At 34.6% G+C, this 19313-nt stretch overlaps 1 protein-coding gene across 4 annotated transcripts in view; it reads right to left on the bottom strand.

Moving 5' to 3' along the window:
- GPC5 (glypican 5) overlaps positions 1 to 19313 on the bottom strand; it is a 1490288-nt gene that overhangs the window by 978945 nt on the left and 492030 nt on the right. For all 4 annotated transcript variants that reach the window (XM_043891977.1, XM_043891978.1, XM_043891979.1 and 1 more), the window contains exon 6: positions 15058 to 15178. In XM_043891977.1, coding sequence (XP_043747912.1) covers positions 15058 to 15178 — 121 coding nt within the window. The remainder of the gene's footprint in view (positions 1 to 15057; positions 15179 to 19313) is intronic.

Below are 19313 nucleotides of genomic sequence, written 5' to 3'. Positions count from 1 at the left end.
GTTGCACAGAGCTTATTTCACTTAAATGGATCTATTTGTTGAGTTTGCTAGGAATATGTGCTAGGAGGAATATGTGCTCCAGATACTTCAAGAATATCTCTTGGACATTTCCATACTCCTGTCCATTAAGGTATTTTCTTAAAGGAAAAGAAATAATTATTAGTAAAGTATGTACTTTTCCAAAGACTTCACTTCCATCTTTGCATCTCAGCGATAAATTTCATGGATTAGGAGGAATAGTATAAAATGTCTATATTAGTTTCTCTATACTATTAGATTTACTATCTTGTTTTGTTAAACAGATTTTCAGTATGGAATAGAAGAAATAGAAGAAAATAATGCATTATGTTTGGAAATACGGGTACTCTATTAACATAACCTCAGTTATGTAAGTAGTTATTTCTAGATAGAAAATGGAACTGAATCCAATTCTAAAATCATCTATGTTTTTCTAAAGATACAAAAATTCTACTACTGTTGGTAATTGCCAAAGGTGAACAGGTTGCAATCATTTTAATTACCTATATTTCTGCCTTCTTGAATGTTTTGTAGATAAACATAGTGTGTTGATATCAGAATAGCATATTGCTATTAAATATTAATGCAGAGTTCTAAATTTTCTATCATTTCTAGAAAAACAAACTTACTGATAATAAGTTGTATTTACAGATAAATCTTATCAGCTTTAATGAATTAAGAAATCTAGCCTGTTAAGACATCAAGAAGTGATTATTTAAATGATTTAATTATAGCACAACATGTTTTTCTACTGATAATTTTACTAATTATGTCTTAATAAAGCAATCCTAACAAAATAATTAAAGTCCAAATGTTTAACATGAAAATCCAATCTCATTTTCAGTCCAAATAAGCATTTCAAACATGATTTATTTACTTGTAATTTACTCTGATTTGTGTAGTTTGTTAAAATAAATCAATATCTGACTTAGACCTAAATTCTGTCATTACAAGTATTTTGCTTTCAAAATACTACTAACAATCACACAAAACACTAAAAATATTGAGAAATATTTTTCATGTGATGATTTAAGTTCTGCCTTTGCTGATCTAATACATTTAAGTATACAGTTTTCAAGTTTGTACAGGAAGACAGTTCATAAGAATATAATCAGAGTGGAAAATATGTAGCACCATGAATATGAAGGAAGAGTTCAAATAGGAGCTTTGTATTGTACTATAGCTAGGCAAAGCCTATTCAAACAAGTAAAATCATTAGATTGTTTGGGGGCAACTGTTCACTCTCTCTCCCAGCTCCATCCCTGGCAGAGAGGTTGCTGGTGGAGAGGGTTATAGCTCTCACTTTGGTCTTTGCTGTGTAACTTTGCTTTTGCCAAAAGGTTTATCTTAGAGAATCTACTGCAGCCGGAGCCTAGAATGCTTTTGCGTAGATGGGTTTGAAGTCCTGACATCTGTCATAGTATTAACATGCTTCCGGTTCTCTGATCACAGGAGGATGACCAACATGTGCAACAGATCTGGACGTCAAGTACGTCCCAGCTCAACCCAATGTAGATCGGCTGAATCGCAGCTGACCACAGATGCGTGAACATGAAAAATTGCTTACTAATATATTTCTCTAAGTGTTACATGGTTTTTAAACAGAGAATAGTTTGACTGCTTCAAAGGCATCATTGTCTAACATTTCTGTTATTCAATCATCACATCTATTATGTGCACATCATATTTTTAAAAAATAAGTTATAACTATATTCTAACTGAAGTAAGTGGTACCACAGTATTTTATCAAATATCTTCTCCTTCATTTCATATTCAACCTCAATTGAATGCTTTCTACATTCCTGGAACAGGGATAAATTCTCTGAAGCTAGATCAGAAATCTTACAAAATGAATTCCTTTATCTTTTTTATTATAGCAATGTTTTGCTACAAGTAGGTACAGTCTTATTCAATTTTGTATACCCACTACTTAGGAAATCTCCTGATCCATTGTACAACCTCAATAATATTTGTTGAATGAAGTAAAGAAATATGGTCAGACTCCCTTCCCTTACTTGATCTGCTGATCAAGATCAGCAGCAGACTAGTTCTTAAGTGCAATACACATTGTTTCTCATCAACATCCTCGTTTAAATAATTTTGTGTACTCCCTGTATCTATTACTGTACCTGGCTCCTAGGGGCTACTAAACCACTTTGTTCAGTGAATAAATGAGTCAACAAATGAGTAAAACAGTACAAGACATTTTGAAATTGTCATCCAAGACTGAAAGCATCTTGTTTGTAATTAGAACGATATTAAATAGTTAGTGTTAGTATTTGATCATCAGGAACATTCACTTTTCTGTTCCATTTAAATTTTACATGCAGTGATCAATGTAATTATGAATTTCATTCATTCATTCAACAGATATTGAAATTCTTATGTCTGCATGCTCTCTTCTAGACACAATCCCCATGATATAATGGGGATGATAGTCAAAAGGTATCACAAGCGGCATCATGCATAAAAAAGGTTTGTTTTAAATGGATAATACTTTGAATATTTTCCCTTGTTACAAACTCAAGAAATGAAGCTACATGTTGAGATGCAATATATTTTAAAATATCAGAAAAAGAGATATTTTTTAAGATTGGGTTAAAAGACAATGCTCAAGCTGGTTTTAGAAAAGGCAGAGGAACAAGAGATCAAATTGCCAACATTCGCTGAATCATCGAAAAAGCAAGAGTTCCAGAAAAACAACTATTTCTCCTTTATTGACTATGCCAAAGCCTTTGACTGTGTGGATCACAATAAGCTGTGAAAAATTCTGAAAGAGATGGGAATAACAGACCACCTGACCTGCCTCTTGAGAAACCTATATGCAGGTCAGGAAGCAACAGTTAGAACTCGACAAGGAACAACAGACTGGTTTCTAATAGGAAAAGGAGTGCGTCAAGCTTGTATATTGTCACCCTGCTTATTTAACTTATATGCAGAGTACATCATGAGAAACGCTGGGCTGGAAGAAGAATAAGCTGGAATCAAGATTGCTGGGAGAAATATCAATAACCTCAGATATGCAGACACCACCACCCTTATGGCAGAAAGTGAAGAGGAACTAAAAAGCCTCTTGATGAAAGTGAAAGAGGAGAGTGGAAAAGTTGGCTTAAAGCTCAACATTCTGAAAACTAAGATCATGGCATTTGGTCCCATCACTTCATGGCAAATAGATGGGGAGACAGTAGAAATAGTGTCAGACTTTATTTTGGGGGCTCCAAAATCACTGCAGATGGTGATTGCAGCCATGAAATTAAAAGACGCTTACTCCTTGGAAGCAAAGTTATGACTAACCTAGACTGCATATTAAAAAGCAGAGACATTACTTTGCCAACAAAGGTCTGTCTAGTCAAGGCTATGGTTTTTCCAGTGATCATGTATGGATGTGAGAGTTGAACTGTGAAGAAAGCTGAGGGCCAAAAAATTGATGCTTTTGAACTGTGGTGTTGGAGAAGACTCTTGAGAGTCCCTTGGACTGCAAGGAGATTCAACCAGTCCATCCTAAAGGAGATCAGTCCTGGGTGTTCATTGAAAGGACTGATGTAGAAGCTGAAACTCCAATACTTTGGCCACCTCATGCGAAGAGCTGACTCATTGGAAAAGACCCTGATGCTGGGAGGGATTGGGGGCAGGAGAAGAAGGGCACAGAAGAGGATAAGATGGTTAGATGGCATCACCGACTCAGTGGACATGAGTTTGAGTAATCTCCAGGAGTTGGTGATAGATAGGGAGGCCTGGCATGCTGTGACTCATGGGGTCGCAAACAGTCGGACACGACTGAGTGACTGAACTGAACTGAACTGAAAAGATGATGCTATAGTGAATTAGCACAGAAACATGAAAAATTGTCTAATAGTGAGAATATTTGTAAAACAGACACTGAAAATAAGTTTTATAATAAGGTTATTGTGTTCTTGGATGACATAATAATTTTGCTACTGAATTTTTATCAATGAAAGAACAGTACACAGTCAAAACATAGATACTTCACAATTAAAGTGTATAAATAACTCACTTTGATATTATTGAGGTATGTTTCACACTTTAAAAAATGGGAAAATTTAAAATTTATACGAAGTGCAAATCAAATATTTTAAAATCTTTAAGAATTAGATCTCATTTCAAGATCTATTACGTGCCTCAAGGATATTTGTTTTGTAGAAATTTTAAACTGCTCTTCTGATAATGTGATTCTTTCACAAAATCTTACTATAGGAAGCCACTAGGATATGGTAAATTTAGCAACTATCTCGGTTTGTTATACATATCTAAAAAATTCAAATTACTCTTTTGTAATTAAAAGCTGACAAGCTCAATTGCTTTTATAAAATAAAAAGAAAAGGAGCGTTAAAGAAGTTAAATTAGATTTTACCATCTGTTTAATGAGTTTCAGGCTTGGCTTGATAATATATTTCCAGATATAAAATTTCAAAATGATCATTTTCAGAAATAGTAAATGATCTGCCTTGTATAAAGGTATATAAGTGCCTCTTCAAACTCATTACTATAAAACTCATGATTTGTTTTATTTCTAATGAAACCGATTAAGTTTCTACCACATCAATGCTAAACACGTAACAGAGGCAGAACTTACATTCAGAGGACTTATCACATTTCTTAAGGTCATTATAGTTCATATTCTCATTTTATCATTTTATCATAGGACTTTTACTTAGCTTAGTTTTTAATGAATCTTTATACAGTATTTATTTCACTTCTTCAATATTCCTGTGCCTAAGAAACTTTTCCATTGATTCCCCGTGACCATTTTCCTCTCATAAGTCAGCCTACTTTCAAGGTGCAATCACTGCTTCAAAACTATAGGGGGCCATCTGGTTAAGGACCACTGAACTGCAAGAAATATATCCAGAAACATTCTGCTCTGACAAGTTACATCTCCAAAATACATTCATAAAATGACATTCAAGTGATTACAGAGTACATTTATTGAGTCTGAAAAGCATTATGGCCCATAATATGCCTGCTGAAAGCTGAACTACCATGAGCCAATCATATGGCAAAGGAGTGCTACCAAAGATCATTAGGTGGGTTCTTTTTGCATGCCAGACTTTGGGAGTATCGGGAGTCAAGTTATGACATTTGCCAGGACAGGAGAGCACATGACCCAGAAAACTGTGAGTAACAAGAAGAGCAAAGCTGGGCTGTTTGATTGGGAAGCTTTATGAATGACTATAACCCCAGCTCACCAGAATTCAATGAGTGGTAAAACTATGAACTTGAATTAATATCCAGAAAAAAGTTAGAGAAGGAGTTTCTCAGCAATACTTAATCAATATACTGGCCAGCTTCAAACTTAAAAATTAGTCAAGTTTGCTAGATATGTTTCAAAACACTAAAATCAGTGAATAGGAAGACAAACTTTAAGGTCAGAAATAATGAGTGGACTAACCAAGATATTTTGGGTACAGAAAATGGGTATAGAGAAAAAGAGGTCACTGTGGATATGATCAATACCCTGTGTTTTTTTTTTTCTCTCTTCTCTAAAGTGCTCCTGTAAGTCAGTTACAGAGTGCCAAGAAGAACATAGGAAAACATATGCTCTTCACTGGGAAAACTGAGATATCATGGGTGACTATGAGATACAGAAAAAAGAGACGCAGTTTTTCCCAAGTAAAAGTGTTTTTCTTAAAAATAAAAGAGAGAGAGAATGGAAGACTTAGAAGTAAGAAAGAACCTGGGATATTGAAAGAATTGAAACAATGAGGAGTGTGCATATAGAGAGAGTAGATATAAAAATAGTGTAAAAAGAGGAGGATCAAGTTTGAGATATAGAAGACCAAATGATGCAGTTCCATATAAAACATGATACAGAGTTTGTCTTTTGTTTTTTTAAATTATATTTATATGGAGAAGGAAATGGCAACCCACTCCAGTTTTCTTGCCTGGGAAATCCCATGGACAGAGGACCCTGGAGGGCTACCGTCCATAGGGTCGCAAAGAGTCGGACATGACTGAAGTGACTTAGCACGCACTAAGCAGTGATAGGCATGATTTTAAGCACTTTACCTTATGTACTGCTTCATTTAGTTCTCATAATGACTCTGAAACAGCGCGTCCATTATGTTCCTTATAAGCACAGATAGGGACTAGAGAACTTTTATACCTTTGTAGACTGTGAAATGGTGTGCTCCTTTGGAGGGCAATTTGGTAAGTACCTAGCAAAATTGAGCACTTTGATTATTTTGATTCTATTTTAGGGGATTCTGACAAATAAAAATAACATTGGTTGCACAAGGATACTTAGCATAGCATTTTGGTGATGAAAAGAAAGGGAGAGAGAATTTTAATGTCCATTAACAGGGACTGGTTAAATTATGCTGCAGCCATATTGTAGAATACCACGTGGCTGTTAAGACTGAAGTGGATCTGTTTCTGCAGATGTGGATGGATGTCAATAACACATTACTGGGTAAATAGAACAATGTATGTATTTGAAAATCTTTTTGTATATGTGCTTGTGTATAGAAAAGTTCTGGAAGAACATCCTTCCAGATGTTAGAATTGTAAGAATTATCTTATGATTACTTTTGGAGAATGAGACTTGGAGGGGGGAAGATATCCCTTGATCCTTTATATATTTTGTATTTTTCAAAGCTTGTATCATTTTTTGTAATTAGAGATTTGAATAAACTTTGAGAAAAAAAAATTTAAAAAAAAATTATATTTATAATGGTCAGGATAATAAATATATTTATTTAGAAATGAGCAGTACCAAATATCTATTAAAATAAAAAAAAAAATATTCCTACACCCAAAGCACTTTAGAGACCATGTTTCCTGCTCCTGTGGGTAGTAATAATCAACCCAACTGATTGTTCTAGCATTAACCTTACATGTCTAAATCTTTATTCATTAGGTAACTTTTGTTTCTTACTATCATCTTAGCAATATTTATTGATTTTGTTATACCAATATATTCCACTTTCCTTTTCCCCATCCAATTAATTTATTAATTTTAGCAAAGTTGTGATTAAAGTAATAGTTCTATCTACAAATATCTTATTCAGTTTAGGAAAATAGTGTACTATGAATATACATCTTTTCATGAAAATGTTTTGGCTTTCTTATAATCTACAATTGCCATTTGCTTGCATGCTGAGGTGCTTCAGTCGTGTCCGACTCTTTGTGACCCCATGGACCACAGGCAACCTGGCTCCTCTGTCCAAGGGATTCTCCAGGCAAGAATAATTGAGTGGGTTGCCATTTCTTACTTCAAGGGATCTTCCCAACCCAGGGATCAAACCTGCATCACTTATGTCTCCTGCATTGGCAGGCACCACCTGGGAAGCCTTATAATTGCCATAGTATCTATCAATTTGTAGAGTTTGCCTTGTATCTAATTTTTTTCTCAAATGCTCTAGCAAATCTGCCAAATACTTTTCCCCCCCCATATATTCCAACATATTGTTTTAAGTTAGTGATTCTTTTTTTTCTTTCTGGCTTGCAAAATTCCCTCTTATAGTCATCCTTTTCCCAAATCTGATGTATTCAACGTCATGTTTCCTGGACCCCATATCTTCTCATTTCTTAATTACTGTTTGCCAAAGCTTTACAGAGAAGGTAAACAATATATAAATTTGTGTATTTTTACTTATCGGTAAAACTTTTTAAGATACCCTCATACTTAATTGCTATTTCAACTATGTATAGAATTTCAGGTCAGAAATCATTTGCCCCATAATTTGAAGGTATTGCCTTTCCATTTGCTTCTAGTTTTCCTCCCAATAAGAAATTACAGATCTGATCCCCTTTCTTTGTATGCATTTGTATGTATTTTGTTTTCTTTCACTGGAATATTTTAGTATCTTCTTTTCAATATTCATAAATTTCATAATTATTTTTGTATGTGTACATGTGTTCATTTATTGTAATGGTTGCTTGGTGGATTCAATCTGGAGTCATAACTTTTCATTTCTGGGAAAAAATGATTTATTATTTAAATGATAAATTCCTTCTCTGTATTAGTTTGGTTCCTTTCTAAGAAATTCTTATTATAAGGATCTCCTAGAGTAAAATTTTAACATCTCATCATTTTACTTCTCTATTTCCTTCTCTCTTTTTTGTGTCATTATTTTACAGAATATTTCTTTGACTTTATCTTTAAAACCCATATATTGAATTGTAAATTTTTACATATTTTTAATTTCCAGAAGCTTTTTCTTATTCTTTTATTAATTTTTTAGAAGCAATGTATTATTGTTTTAAGGATACGATTTATTTATAAATTTTTTGGAGGATATTCATATAGCTTTTTGGACTTCCCAAGTGGCACTAGTGGTAAAGAATCTGCCCACCAATGTCTCCAGGAGATGCAGAAAACATGGGTTTGATCTGGGGGTTGGGGAGATCCCTTGGAGAAGGAAATGGCAACCCACTCCAGTATTCTTGCCTGGAAAATTCCATAGACAGAGGAGCCTGGTGGGCTACAGTCCACAGGGTTATAAAGAGTCGGACATGATTGAGCACATATACACCCATATAGCTTTTGTGTATTTGCTTCTTCATATTTTGTCTGTATTTTCTCATTTCTTTTTTGTTAGTATTATGCTTTAACGTGTTTTTTCATATTTTTCTTCAGTGCACCAGTGATCCTTAATAGTCCACTGATATTGGGCATTGGAAACTACCTGGAAATTATTATATATGTATAAGGTATAATAGAGGATTTCACCAGCAATGGGTGTAGACCCAATTGGTGTATGAAATTATTTGCCCTAGAATTGATCAGTTTCTCCAAAGAAGAGTTATCTAATTTTCTACATGAGTGCAGCAGACAGCACGTAAGCTGGTCAGTTTGTGACTTTTCACTTAGTTCCTCTATTTCCTGTCTTGTGATTCCCTCTGCTCTGTATTCTAGCAGCAGTTATAAGCCAAGAATCATCCTATTAGAGTTTTTCCCCTGAAAATACACCTCCAGACAGTAAGGGGGAAAAAGGAGTTATTTCTACTTTTTGAATATTACAAATAATGCTACCAACATCTGCGTACAAAATTTTGTGTAAACACAGGCTTTCTTTTCCCTTGGATGTGTACATAGCAGTGGGATTTCTGAGCATATAGTAAGTCTATGTTTAATCTTTGGGAGAAATACCTATTTTTCAAAGTAGTTGCAAAATTTTATATTCCACCAACAATGTTTGAGGGCTCCACTTTGTTCACATCCTATATTTGTTATTTGTCTTTTTGAAATAAATCAAAATTATTTTGAGACGTAAAGATACCAATAAAGTGACTATCAGTACACACCTAGTGCCTACAGAGCTGGAATTTAGTCACACGCCTTGTGATAACGCAAAAGTCATGTTCTTTAGCACCTAGCTATACTGTGACAAGTGAATTTTATTGAACTAAAAGAAAATGTATTTTTAGTTTTTTAAAGTTACTGAATGGATAGTTACATCTACTAATTGTCAAACATTACTTTTCTTACTTATAAATGAGAACTATTTATAATATAAAGCTATAGAAATCTGATTTCAGTGAGAGATGGCTATAATTTGGAATCTCATTTTGTGAAATAAGCCATACTTTGCATTATGTTTTAAACAGAAAGATTAAATATTTTAATCCTTAAATGGCTGTTGTTTGTTCTAATCACCTAAATAAAAAATATAAAAGTTTTAGTGTCCAAAATTTTTTCAATATGTTTAACAAACAAAACCTGGCAAATAAATGGCTTAAATCTTAATAGGTAATGATAATATACTAGCATCAGAGTAACTACAGAGTCAAAATTTTACCCAACATAAAACAGCTACATACTCTTTAAATGATAAGATATAAATTATAAATGGCCAATCCAAATACCATTACTTTCAAAAAGAGATTTTAAACTTGCATTTCCAGTTGATTTTACACTAATTGAAAAGGTTGGTTTTATGCTGACAATTTATTTTTTTAATGAAATGGCCAATAGTGAAGTGAGTGCATTATACTAAACACTTCAGAAAGAAACCTTCCATTGACTTTACTCAGGCCAAACAAATTGCTAAATTTGATGACCGTTCAAAATTATTCAGTGCATTTCAAATATTTTCTGCTGAACCAAAAGCTAAATGGGCTTTGGTCACTACTGCATTGCTAATACAAAATCAAGAAGTGACTATCCTTCTGGAATATTAATACAGTGAGCCCGGAGACATGATATTGGTGTGTAGCAGAGATCAGGAGGAAGGAGTCAGGGTGCTGTGGTGATTTTCTGAGCAAGGAAGGAAGTTGGTACAAGTGGAAGAAGTTCACAGTCAGCTGACACTTTGTGGTCAAACAGTTTCTAATTAGGAATTGACCAACTGGCTCTTTGTCGCAGTGATAAGTTATTAACAGGAAAAGGTTTCCTAAAAGTGTTTTATAGTAGGTGATTTAATGAAAAAAGTTTAGACAGTTTTCAATTTTGAGGTAACTAATATGTTTTTAAAATCCTGTGTCATTATTTTTTGTATTTATAAATGTTAACCTTATCCATTGAGATTTCAATTAGAATCTCATCATAGCCTATCACAGCTCTAAAGTTACTATTTATCATACTTGTATCCTAGGGAAAAATTTGAATAAAAGAAAAGAGGCAATTTAGCATAGTTTTTTCCCACATAAAAGTCTCTCATCTCTGCTTGAACCCAGCAAGTTGTGATTACGGAAATATATGTTATAAAATACCTACATATTTTGTAACTTTAAACGAATGGTTATGATCATTGCTTTCTCACATTTAAAAATCAAATTTATTTTGTATAGGAAGACATTTTTCTAAGGAAGTTATAGTCTCTCTCTATAAAAATGAATATTTAATATAAACCAATATTAACTTATATGTATTGGAATTGTTCAAAGAAATAAAATATTACTTAAACCTACTACTTTTAACAACACTGTAACATTTATTGGTTTTGCAGTAAAAGATTTATAGAAAATTACTATGGTATTACTTTTTATGTTTCATATTGAAAGCAGGTAAAGTAGCTTCTAAGCAATGGGTCATTATCGTTCACAACTAAGTGCTTAGCAGCTAGGATTTTAACCACTGACATCATTTTCTTTGAAAAATAATAGATGTTATTTAACCCTTATAGATAAATTGCTGCATAACTATGACTTTTTTGCTGACAACATTGCCTAAATGTAGTCAATATGAACAAGAAGTTTCAGAATAAGTTTACTAGAAGAAAAAATCTGAATTAAAACATTTATATATTTATTCTCTCAGATGTACTAAGAGGAATCGAATGTTATTTCCAATCTATTGTGTTCATGTGCTCGGTCGTCCTCGGCTCTTTGTGACCACAAGGACTATCGCCCGCCAGGCTCCTCTGTCCATGCGATCTTCACAGGCAAGAATACTGGAGTGAATTGCCATTCCCTTCTCCAGGGGATCTTCCTGACCCAGGGATCAAGACTCTTATGTCTCTGACATTGGCAGGAGGATTCTTTACCACTAGGGCCGCCTGGGAAGCCCTTCCAAACTATTATCAAAAGGCAGTTCAAGCTGCTGTAAGCATCTGACGAAAGTTTATGTTAATCTTTTAAAATTCCTACCTTTAGACAATTCCTCACTGGAAGGTTAATGGCTAAATTATATTTATTACAGGTAGTTTTCAAAAGCGAAAGCAATGCCAACTTTACACAGTGACTGTGGAATGTAGGAAACTGTCAGATATTACCTCTGAGGGTTTGTATGGTGGCTTGTCTAGTGAAAGATGCCAGAATTACAGATGAAGGAGAACCGGGATTGACTTATCTTCTTGTCTCCAAGGTCTTGCTCCCAATTCAGAAGAATCTGCAGAGGCACTGAGTGGACTTTGAAGTGCTTGAGATAGTCCCTGAGGACCAAGCTATAACCCAGAGTATTCACTTACATTGAATTTTCTTTCAATTTTTTGTTTTGGCAGGAATTAAACATAGGGCTTATTCTAAACAATCAAATAATATTAAGGCTGTTTTTGTTACGACCTTTCTGTACGAAAACTTGGAAAATTTTATAAACTATTTTCTAATTAAAAATATTCATTTTGGCCATTCTTAGAGTACTCCCAGGGATGAGCTCAGGCTAACATTTCTAAAATGCTGCTACTTTGGTCCTAGAGCACCATACTATTTCCTAACACTGATGTGCGGTCACTGCCAGGATCTCACATATACCCTCAATATGTAGGGGAAGGTGACACATACACTTTGCTTCACATATAAATTCCTATAATTTTCATGGAGAAAAACTTAGCAAGATTTATCAAAGTACCTAAAATTATTAATGAAAGGACTCTTGGTTACAATACCCAGAAATTAATCACAAGAGAAAAAAGTTGTGAAAAGACTTGTATCTAGCAGATATCCCTATTATTAGGAGTCTTTGGAATATCAGGAGTCTCTGGAATGGGTGAATTTAACTCAGATGACCATTATATCTACTACTGTGGGCAAGACTGCAGGCAGATTCTTTGCCAGCTGAGCCACAAAATGTTAATATTACTAGATATCTTGTCTGTCTAAGATCAACTCTCTCAGTATCTACAAGGCACCACATACATTTAAAGAAATGATTTCTTCATTTGAAGATTTTTCAGAGTATACATTTTTCATAGCATTCTACTGTTTTATATTCTCCTCTAATGGTTTTGGTGTAAATTCTAACAGGAAAGTAGCAACCTCATACAGTCTCATGACTTAAATAGTATCTGTATAGTGATGTTCCCAAATGTGCATTTCCAGTCCTGGGATCATCAAAGAACCCTGGGTACACCTCTGGGAAGTCTAACAGGCATCTCAAATTTAATAGAACCATTCACACCTAACCAAACCCAACAACCAAACCCCAGACCTCCTCCACTTCAAGAATTCCTTTTTTTCACTTAATGATACTATCACCTCACCAAACCTACTTATCATCCTTATACTCTCTTTCCATTGCTCCAATTTCCAATTCATCAACAATTCCTGATAACTCCACTCACCATATATTCATCCAAATCCATCAATTTCTCATATTACTCACTCTTTTTATTCTAGTCCCAATCACCATGATTTTCTGCCTATGTTCCTTCCTTTTTCTATTCTTGCTCCTCAGGGTCAAATTTTCCATTATAAAGCCAAAATTATCTTTATAAAACATAAATTAAATTGTACCATCCTCTACCTAAAGCCTTTAAATGGTTTCCTTTCCTACTTAGGAGAAATCTGAAAAGCCCTACCAGAGCCTATCAGATTCCCCTTAGTTTAAATCATGTTCTTTTTTCCCCTGTACTTATTTTGCTTCAGTGACATGGTTCTCTGTCCTCTGAATGCAATTAACCTACTCCTGCCACAAGTCGCTGAATGTATTAGTTCCTCCGTCTCGAACACAGTTCTCCCAGATTTTCCTATGATTTCTTCTTCCTTTCCAGTGAATCCTTGCCACTCGGTTTCAACCCAGCAGTATCCTCCCCACCCCCAGAGAGGCCTCCACTAGCACTCGCCCAAGTGCCTTTCCGACCTCATCCTGCTCTGTTTTCTTGTCTCTATTTTTAGTTATAGGAACTGCATTTTCTTTTTTTCTCAGAATATAAACCTGACAAGGGCAGGGTTGTGTCTGCTTTGTTCACTCACGTAACCTCAATGCCCTGTGTAGAACCAGGTCTACGGTGGGAACTCAGTAAATATTCATTAAATACTTGGCATAAATTAATGATTAAGACATTTACAAAGTGTTTTTTTTTTTTTTTTACAAAGTGGTATTTTTCAAACGAAAATCCCTACCTACTTGTTTAATGACTCTAAGGGCAGAGATTACAGTGTGGAAAATGAGGTGTGTTCAATGGCAGACCAAGAAGAAAGGTGTTTAAGGGCAAATATATGAAGAAAAATTTTGCTAAACATATACTTAGATATGCAAAAAAGGATAAGAAGAATAATTGTTTATCCCTATGATGAGAGATGGCATTTTTATAGTACTGATAATAAATGCATATAATATCTATAATGATTTTTAAAAAAATGAACTACCAAGCACAAATAAGTGATCACCTAAATCTACAGATTAGATTCTGAAATATGTTCCTATTTCTACTCCCTCCCTTGTTCCATACTTAGTCCCAAATTAATAAATTCTCACTTCCAGAAGATGATATTCCAAACCTTTTCAAACTTGACCCTGTGGTGGATCCTGTTAACTGCACTGGATATTACAATTCCCCCTGCCAGGACACTCACATATGACCAGCAGTCAGAAGTCTGGCAAAAACAAAATTTCTCCTGATCTTTTCACGAGGGAACATGTTCTAAGACATTAAAGGTGGCTTTTGTAGCAAAACCTGTACAAAATATTACTTTCTGCTATCTTCTGTAAAAATCTAAACTTCAATCATATCATCCTAGTAGACTTTAAAAAGACAGATCTCAAAGGTAGCATTTTATTTGATATATCTTGTAACTCTAGAAGGAAACTTAAGCATGAATAATTGGAGATCTGCACACTAATATAAAGATGAAAGAATGGGACTCAATTTAACTTGGGTGCTAAAAGAAAGTGGAATTATTTCCCGCTGCCACTTTGAAAAGGATATGATTTTGAAAGTTATGAAGCAAGAAGGGGCAAATGTTATGCCAAATGGCAACATATCAGTAAACTCTCCTGTGAAGAACTTTTAATAAACCCTATATTTTGAGAATCTATTTATTCCTTTGTGAATATATCTTTAATCTATGTACTCATTTTTGTACAACAGCTCCATTCTTATTACCTACAACAGGATTTCCCATCTTTTTTCTATCGTATTTGTTAGGAATGAACCTTACCCTGAGAGTCTTATTATTTACTGAAACCCTAAAGCTAAGTTCTCTTTCTACAGATACATAACTGACTATCTGTTAAAATACTGCTGCACACTACATATGAAAATCACTCAGCCAAGTATTTCCAAAACTCTAGATACAAATAATTTCTTCCAATATTGAACTTCAGGTAGGATTATCAGATAGGATTTACAGATTGATCACATCCATCACTTATTCTGTATCATTCAGTATAAAAATACATAGAAAATCAGCATTTACCTGAATAACGTGCCTCAGTTTATCAATAATCTGATTTATCACAGGATCGATTCCTTTGACTTTGACTTCAGGATTTCCAGATTGGGCTTTGATTCCATTTCCAATGACACGCTGAGTATAGCTAACAAAGTGAAAAGTGAAAGGCACGTTACTTAATAATCTGGTCACAGTATTCTCTGCCACAAATTTTTGAACAGATTTGAGTTCAGAATTTTACTCCTTTAAGAATATATAGTAATGTGTTTTTTCTTGGAATTAAACCTGGCACAGCTGTAATGTTTATTTTCCTGGTAAAAAAAACTTAGCATGCAAATAGAGACTATTTTATTGTTATCCTCTCAAAAGACCCAACCAAAAATTGGTTTTTTAATGCTACTTACCAATATGCTAGAAAAAGTTAATAGATATCCTAATCTTTGACAATTTCTTGCTGAATTATACATATTCTGAATCCATATTATCTGGGCAATTTATTTCATTTTATACAGCATTTAGATGAATCTCAAATTATTTTACATATTGGACTGCAAAAGAAATATATATATGTGTGTGTGTTTGTGAGTGGATATATACACACATATATATATACCTACATACATACACATGGGCTTCCCAGGTGGCGGTAGTGGTAGAAACCCTCATGCCAATGCAGGAGACATAAGAGGCATGGATTTGATCCCCTGGAGGGTCCGGAAGATCCCCTGGAGTGGGGTATGGCAACCCACTCCAGTATTCTTGCTTGGAGAATCCCATGGACAGAGGAGCATAGAAGGCTACAGTCCATAGGGTCACACAGAATCAACATGACTAAAGCGACCTAGCGTGCATGCACACACACACATGCACACACGCACACACACACACATATGTGCTGTTGTTGTTCAGTTGCTAAGTAATGTCTGACTCTTTGCAACTCCATGGACTGCAGCACACCAGGCTTCCCTGTCCACTGTCTCCCAGAGTTTGCTCAGACTCATGTCCATTGAGTTGGCGATGCCATCCAACCATCTCATCCTCTGTCGCCCCCTTCTTCTGCCCTCAATCTTTCCCAGCATCAGGGTATTTTCCTGTGAGTTGGCTCTTTGCATAAGGTGGCCAAAATATTGGTGCTTCAGCTTCATCATATATATGTGTATATTTGTGTGTGTGTGTGTGTGTGTGTGTGTGTGTGTGTGTGTGTATGTAGTTGACATATAATGTCAACTTATTATTCACGAAAATATTTAGATTCACCAGTCATAAAAATGTACTAAGCGTCCCTTCCTCTATTCCAGTCCTTTGCTACGTGACCGGGACTCAATTTGTCTTCTCACGGTGTTCATTATATACCTGGGAATATAATGTATTAATTAACTTGTTCATTCATGCATTCATTCATTAAATGTTATTATTTTTAAAAGTTTTAACTCAAATTCCAATAATATGACTTATCCTCATTTCCTGACAGCGCGGTGTGGCATGGAAGGCAAGTAAACCGCCAAAGCACAGCGCTACGAATGAAAGATGTTCGGTACGTCACAGGATTGGTCAGAAGGAAAAGTACGTGCCTGTGAGAGGTGAGGATAACACAAGTAGAAAACACCGAACATATGGAGGAGGACATTTGGCCCAAGACGCTCAGGGAAAACCTAAAGGAGAAATTATATCTTGAGTTAGTCCTTGGAGTATTAGGGGAAAAGATAGGTCTCAGATGATGTAGTTAATGTGAACTCCAGGGCAAAAAAATGACCTCCCAGCAGGGGAAATGGAAGGGGAAGAATATCTAGGCTTTCATTTACAAAGGGAGAGAGCAAATGGGAGACAGTATGAGGTGGGGGACATGCCCTGAATATTCCATTCCCTCTATGCTTAAGACTCTCCTCTGAGTAATATGGTTGCTTATATTAAAGTATCATAATAAAGTGGCCTCAGAGACTTTTCAGGAAGCATTTCCACATATCTGTAATGTAATGTGCTTTCTCTGTATCTGAGGAGTGTCACAATTATCCATGTGCACCCTCTGACTTTTCTACAACAATGGAAATTCTTTGAAAAGATAAAAGCAGGTTCCACCGTTGAGAATATGGCCAAATAAAAGGAGTTTCAAAGAATACTCAGTTATTTGCAAGATAATGCAAACCTAATGATCAATTTTCAAAAATAATTGCTAATCAGGTCCTTCCTATGATAATAAATGATGGAATTCTTTGATATGGATAACATCAATTGGATATGACAAGAATAAATATATTAATAAATCTTTTTATTTTTAAAACAACCTTGAATCCATTTCTATATGCTGAAATAGGTTTACAGTTAGGTAATCCAGTATAAATTAGGAACTTGGCAATATCCAATAACAAATAGTAGAGGGAAAACAATTATGCATATGTTATTAACATCTACTAATGCTAATGCTCTTTAGTCAGGAAGACTCAAGTAAACCATAAGGCTTCTCTTAATGTCTTGGTAGCACTGTTATATTTTCCTTTCAAATATTTCAAACAGATTGTGCATGTGGGTCTTTTATTAGTGTTTCATTTATTAATAATCATATTGAATAATATGAATATATAACTAAATAAATTCTCATCTATGATTCTAGGCATTGTCTTAATGACTTCCTTTGGAGTCTGTCAGTTTATCTCCATGATAATCATTTATTGTAGCCATGAGATCGTGCCTCATAGGCCTCAAAGTATAGGAAGTATAATTGACGAGGCTACCTGCTACTTTGCTCTGAAATCTATTTTTTCTCTTCTCCAACCAATGACTGAGTGCAGCAGAGGTCTAACACAAACCCATTGCTGGAAGACACAGGGGTCCCTTGATGGCCAATGTTGGCTCAAGATTCCCCGAGCCCTTGCTGACCATTTCTTAGCCTGCACATCATGCCAGAAAGCTTCCACTCAACCTTCCTTTTGTCTCTCTTCCACTCTGGGTCACACTTGCTTCATGGCCAGCAGCTTTCAGCCTTACTCAGATTCCCCTCCAACTTCTCTCATAGGCATTTCCCTAATAAAGTAGCTCTTGTGTTTAGCCCTCCTTTGGTATCTGCTTCTTGGGGGACCTAGACCAATACACCATATAATATTTGTACTATAATTATCCCCATGCTATAGATTGGGGAATCTAAGATCTGAATATGTTAAGTAACTTTTCCAAAACAGCACTGTTGGTTAAGTATACAGCAAGGATATGAAACCAAGGAAGTGAGCTCTAAATACAATCACTCAATAATTATGAATGCACACTCCTGAAACCAACTAATACAAATTAGAGATACAATCAACTTGGTGCAAAGTATTTTTTGTTTTTTTAGTTGTTTTATTTTGATTTTTTACTGTTAACTACAGCCTTTCAAAGGCTTAACTGCTTATAATTAAAAGAGAAAATATTATTTTCTTCAAAAGTCTCTTCAAAGAACAGCTGCCTATTACTGTAAAGAGTGAAGTAACAGTTGCCGTCAGGGTGAGAACAAACTAATAGACTACAAGGTTGCCTTAAGATATTGCTATGTTTCTCTTGAAATACAGACATATTGTCATAATGGAAATTGAGACTTCTCTCTTAATTTTAAATAAACACTTCTTTGATTCACATCTTGCTTTATTTATAAACCATGAAACTTTCTTTTAACATTAAATATGAGGTTTCACATTAGTGTAAAGACTTTATTTTTTATTTTTAATTTTCATAGCTAATAACCTAGATTAAACTTATCAGAATTACAATTAATCAAGAATTGTTTTTCAAGCTAGTATATTATTGAATAGTTAGGGATCACTATTATTATGTATTATTTAAATAAGACAAAAGTACTGAAAAGAAGGGCATTTAATATACTTCAAATTAAGCATACATGAATAAAATTAGGCATTCTTTTCTATTTTTTAAGGCTAAGACGAACAACAATGCAATAGTGATATGTACACACCAGAATGATTTACATGAAAAGAGATGACACTAAGCATTGGCATGGATGGGGGGCAATTAGAACCCTCTGTCTTTGAGGATGGTAGCTTAAACAGATATAAACCCTTATCTGACACGTATCTGGGTATACACTTAACCAGAAAGGTATAAGAATGTTCAGAGAAGTACTATGCAGAATAGCCCCCAATTGAACACAACCCAAATATTCAGAAACATTGCATGGGCAAATAAATGGTTTATAATAGCATACTATTGATATATAGCAGTGAGAATGAGTTACAACTAAACTCCAAATTTTATATGCTAAATATGAGATGAAAGAAGCAATATATGGAATATAC

Source organism: Cervus elaphus, chromosome 30 (genome assembly GCF_910594005.1).
Source record: "Cervus elaphus chromosome 30, mCerEla1.1, whole genome shotgun sequence".
NCBI lineage: Eukaryota > Metazoa > Chordata > Mammalia > Artiodactyla > Cervidae > Cervus > Cervus elaphus.
This window is presented reverse-complemented; position numbering and strand designations above follow the sequence as displayed.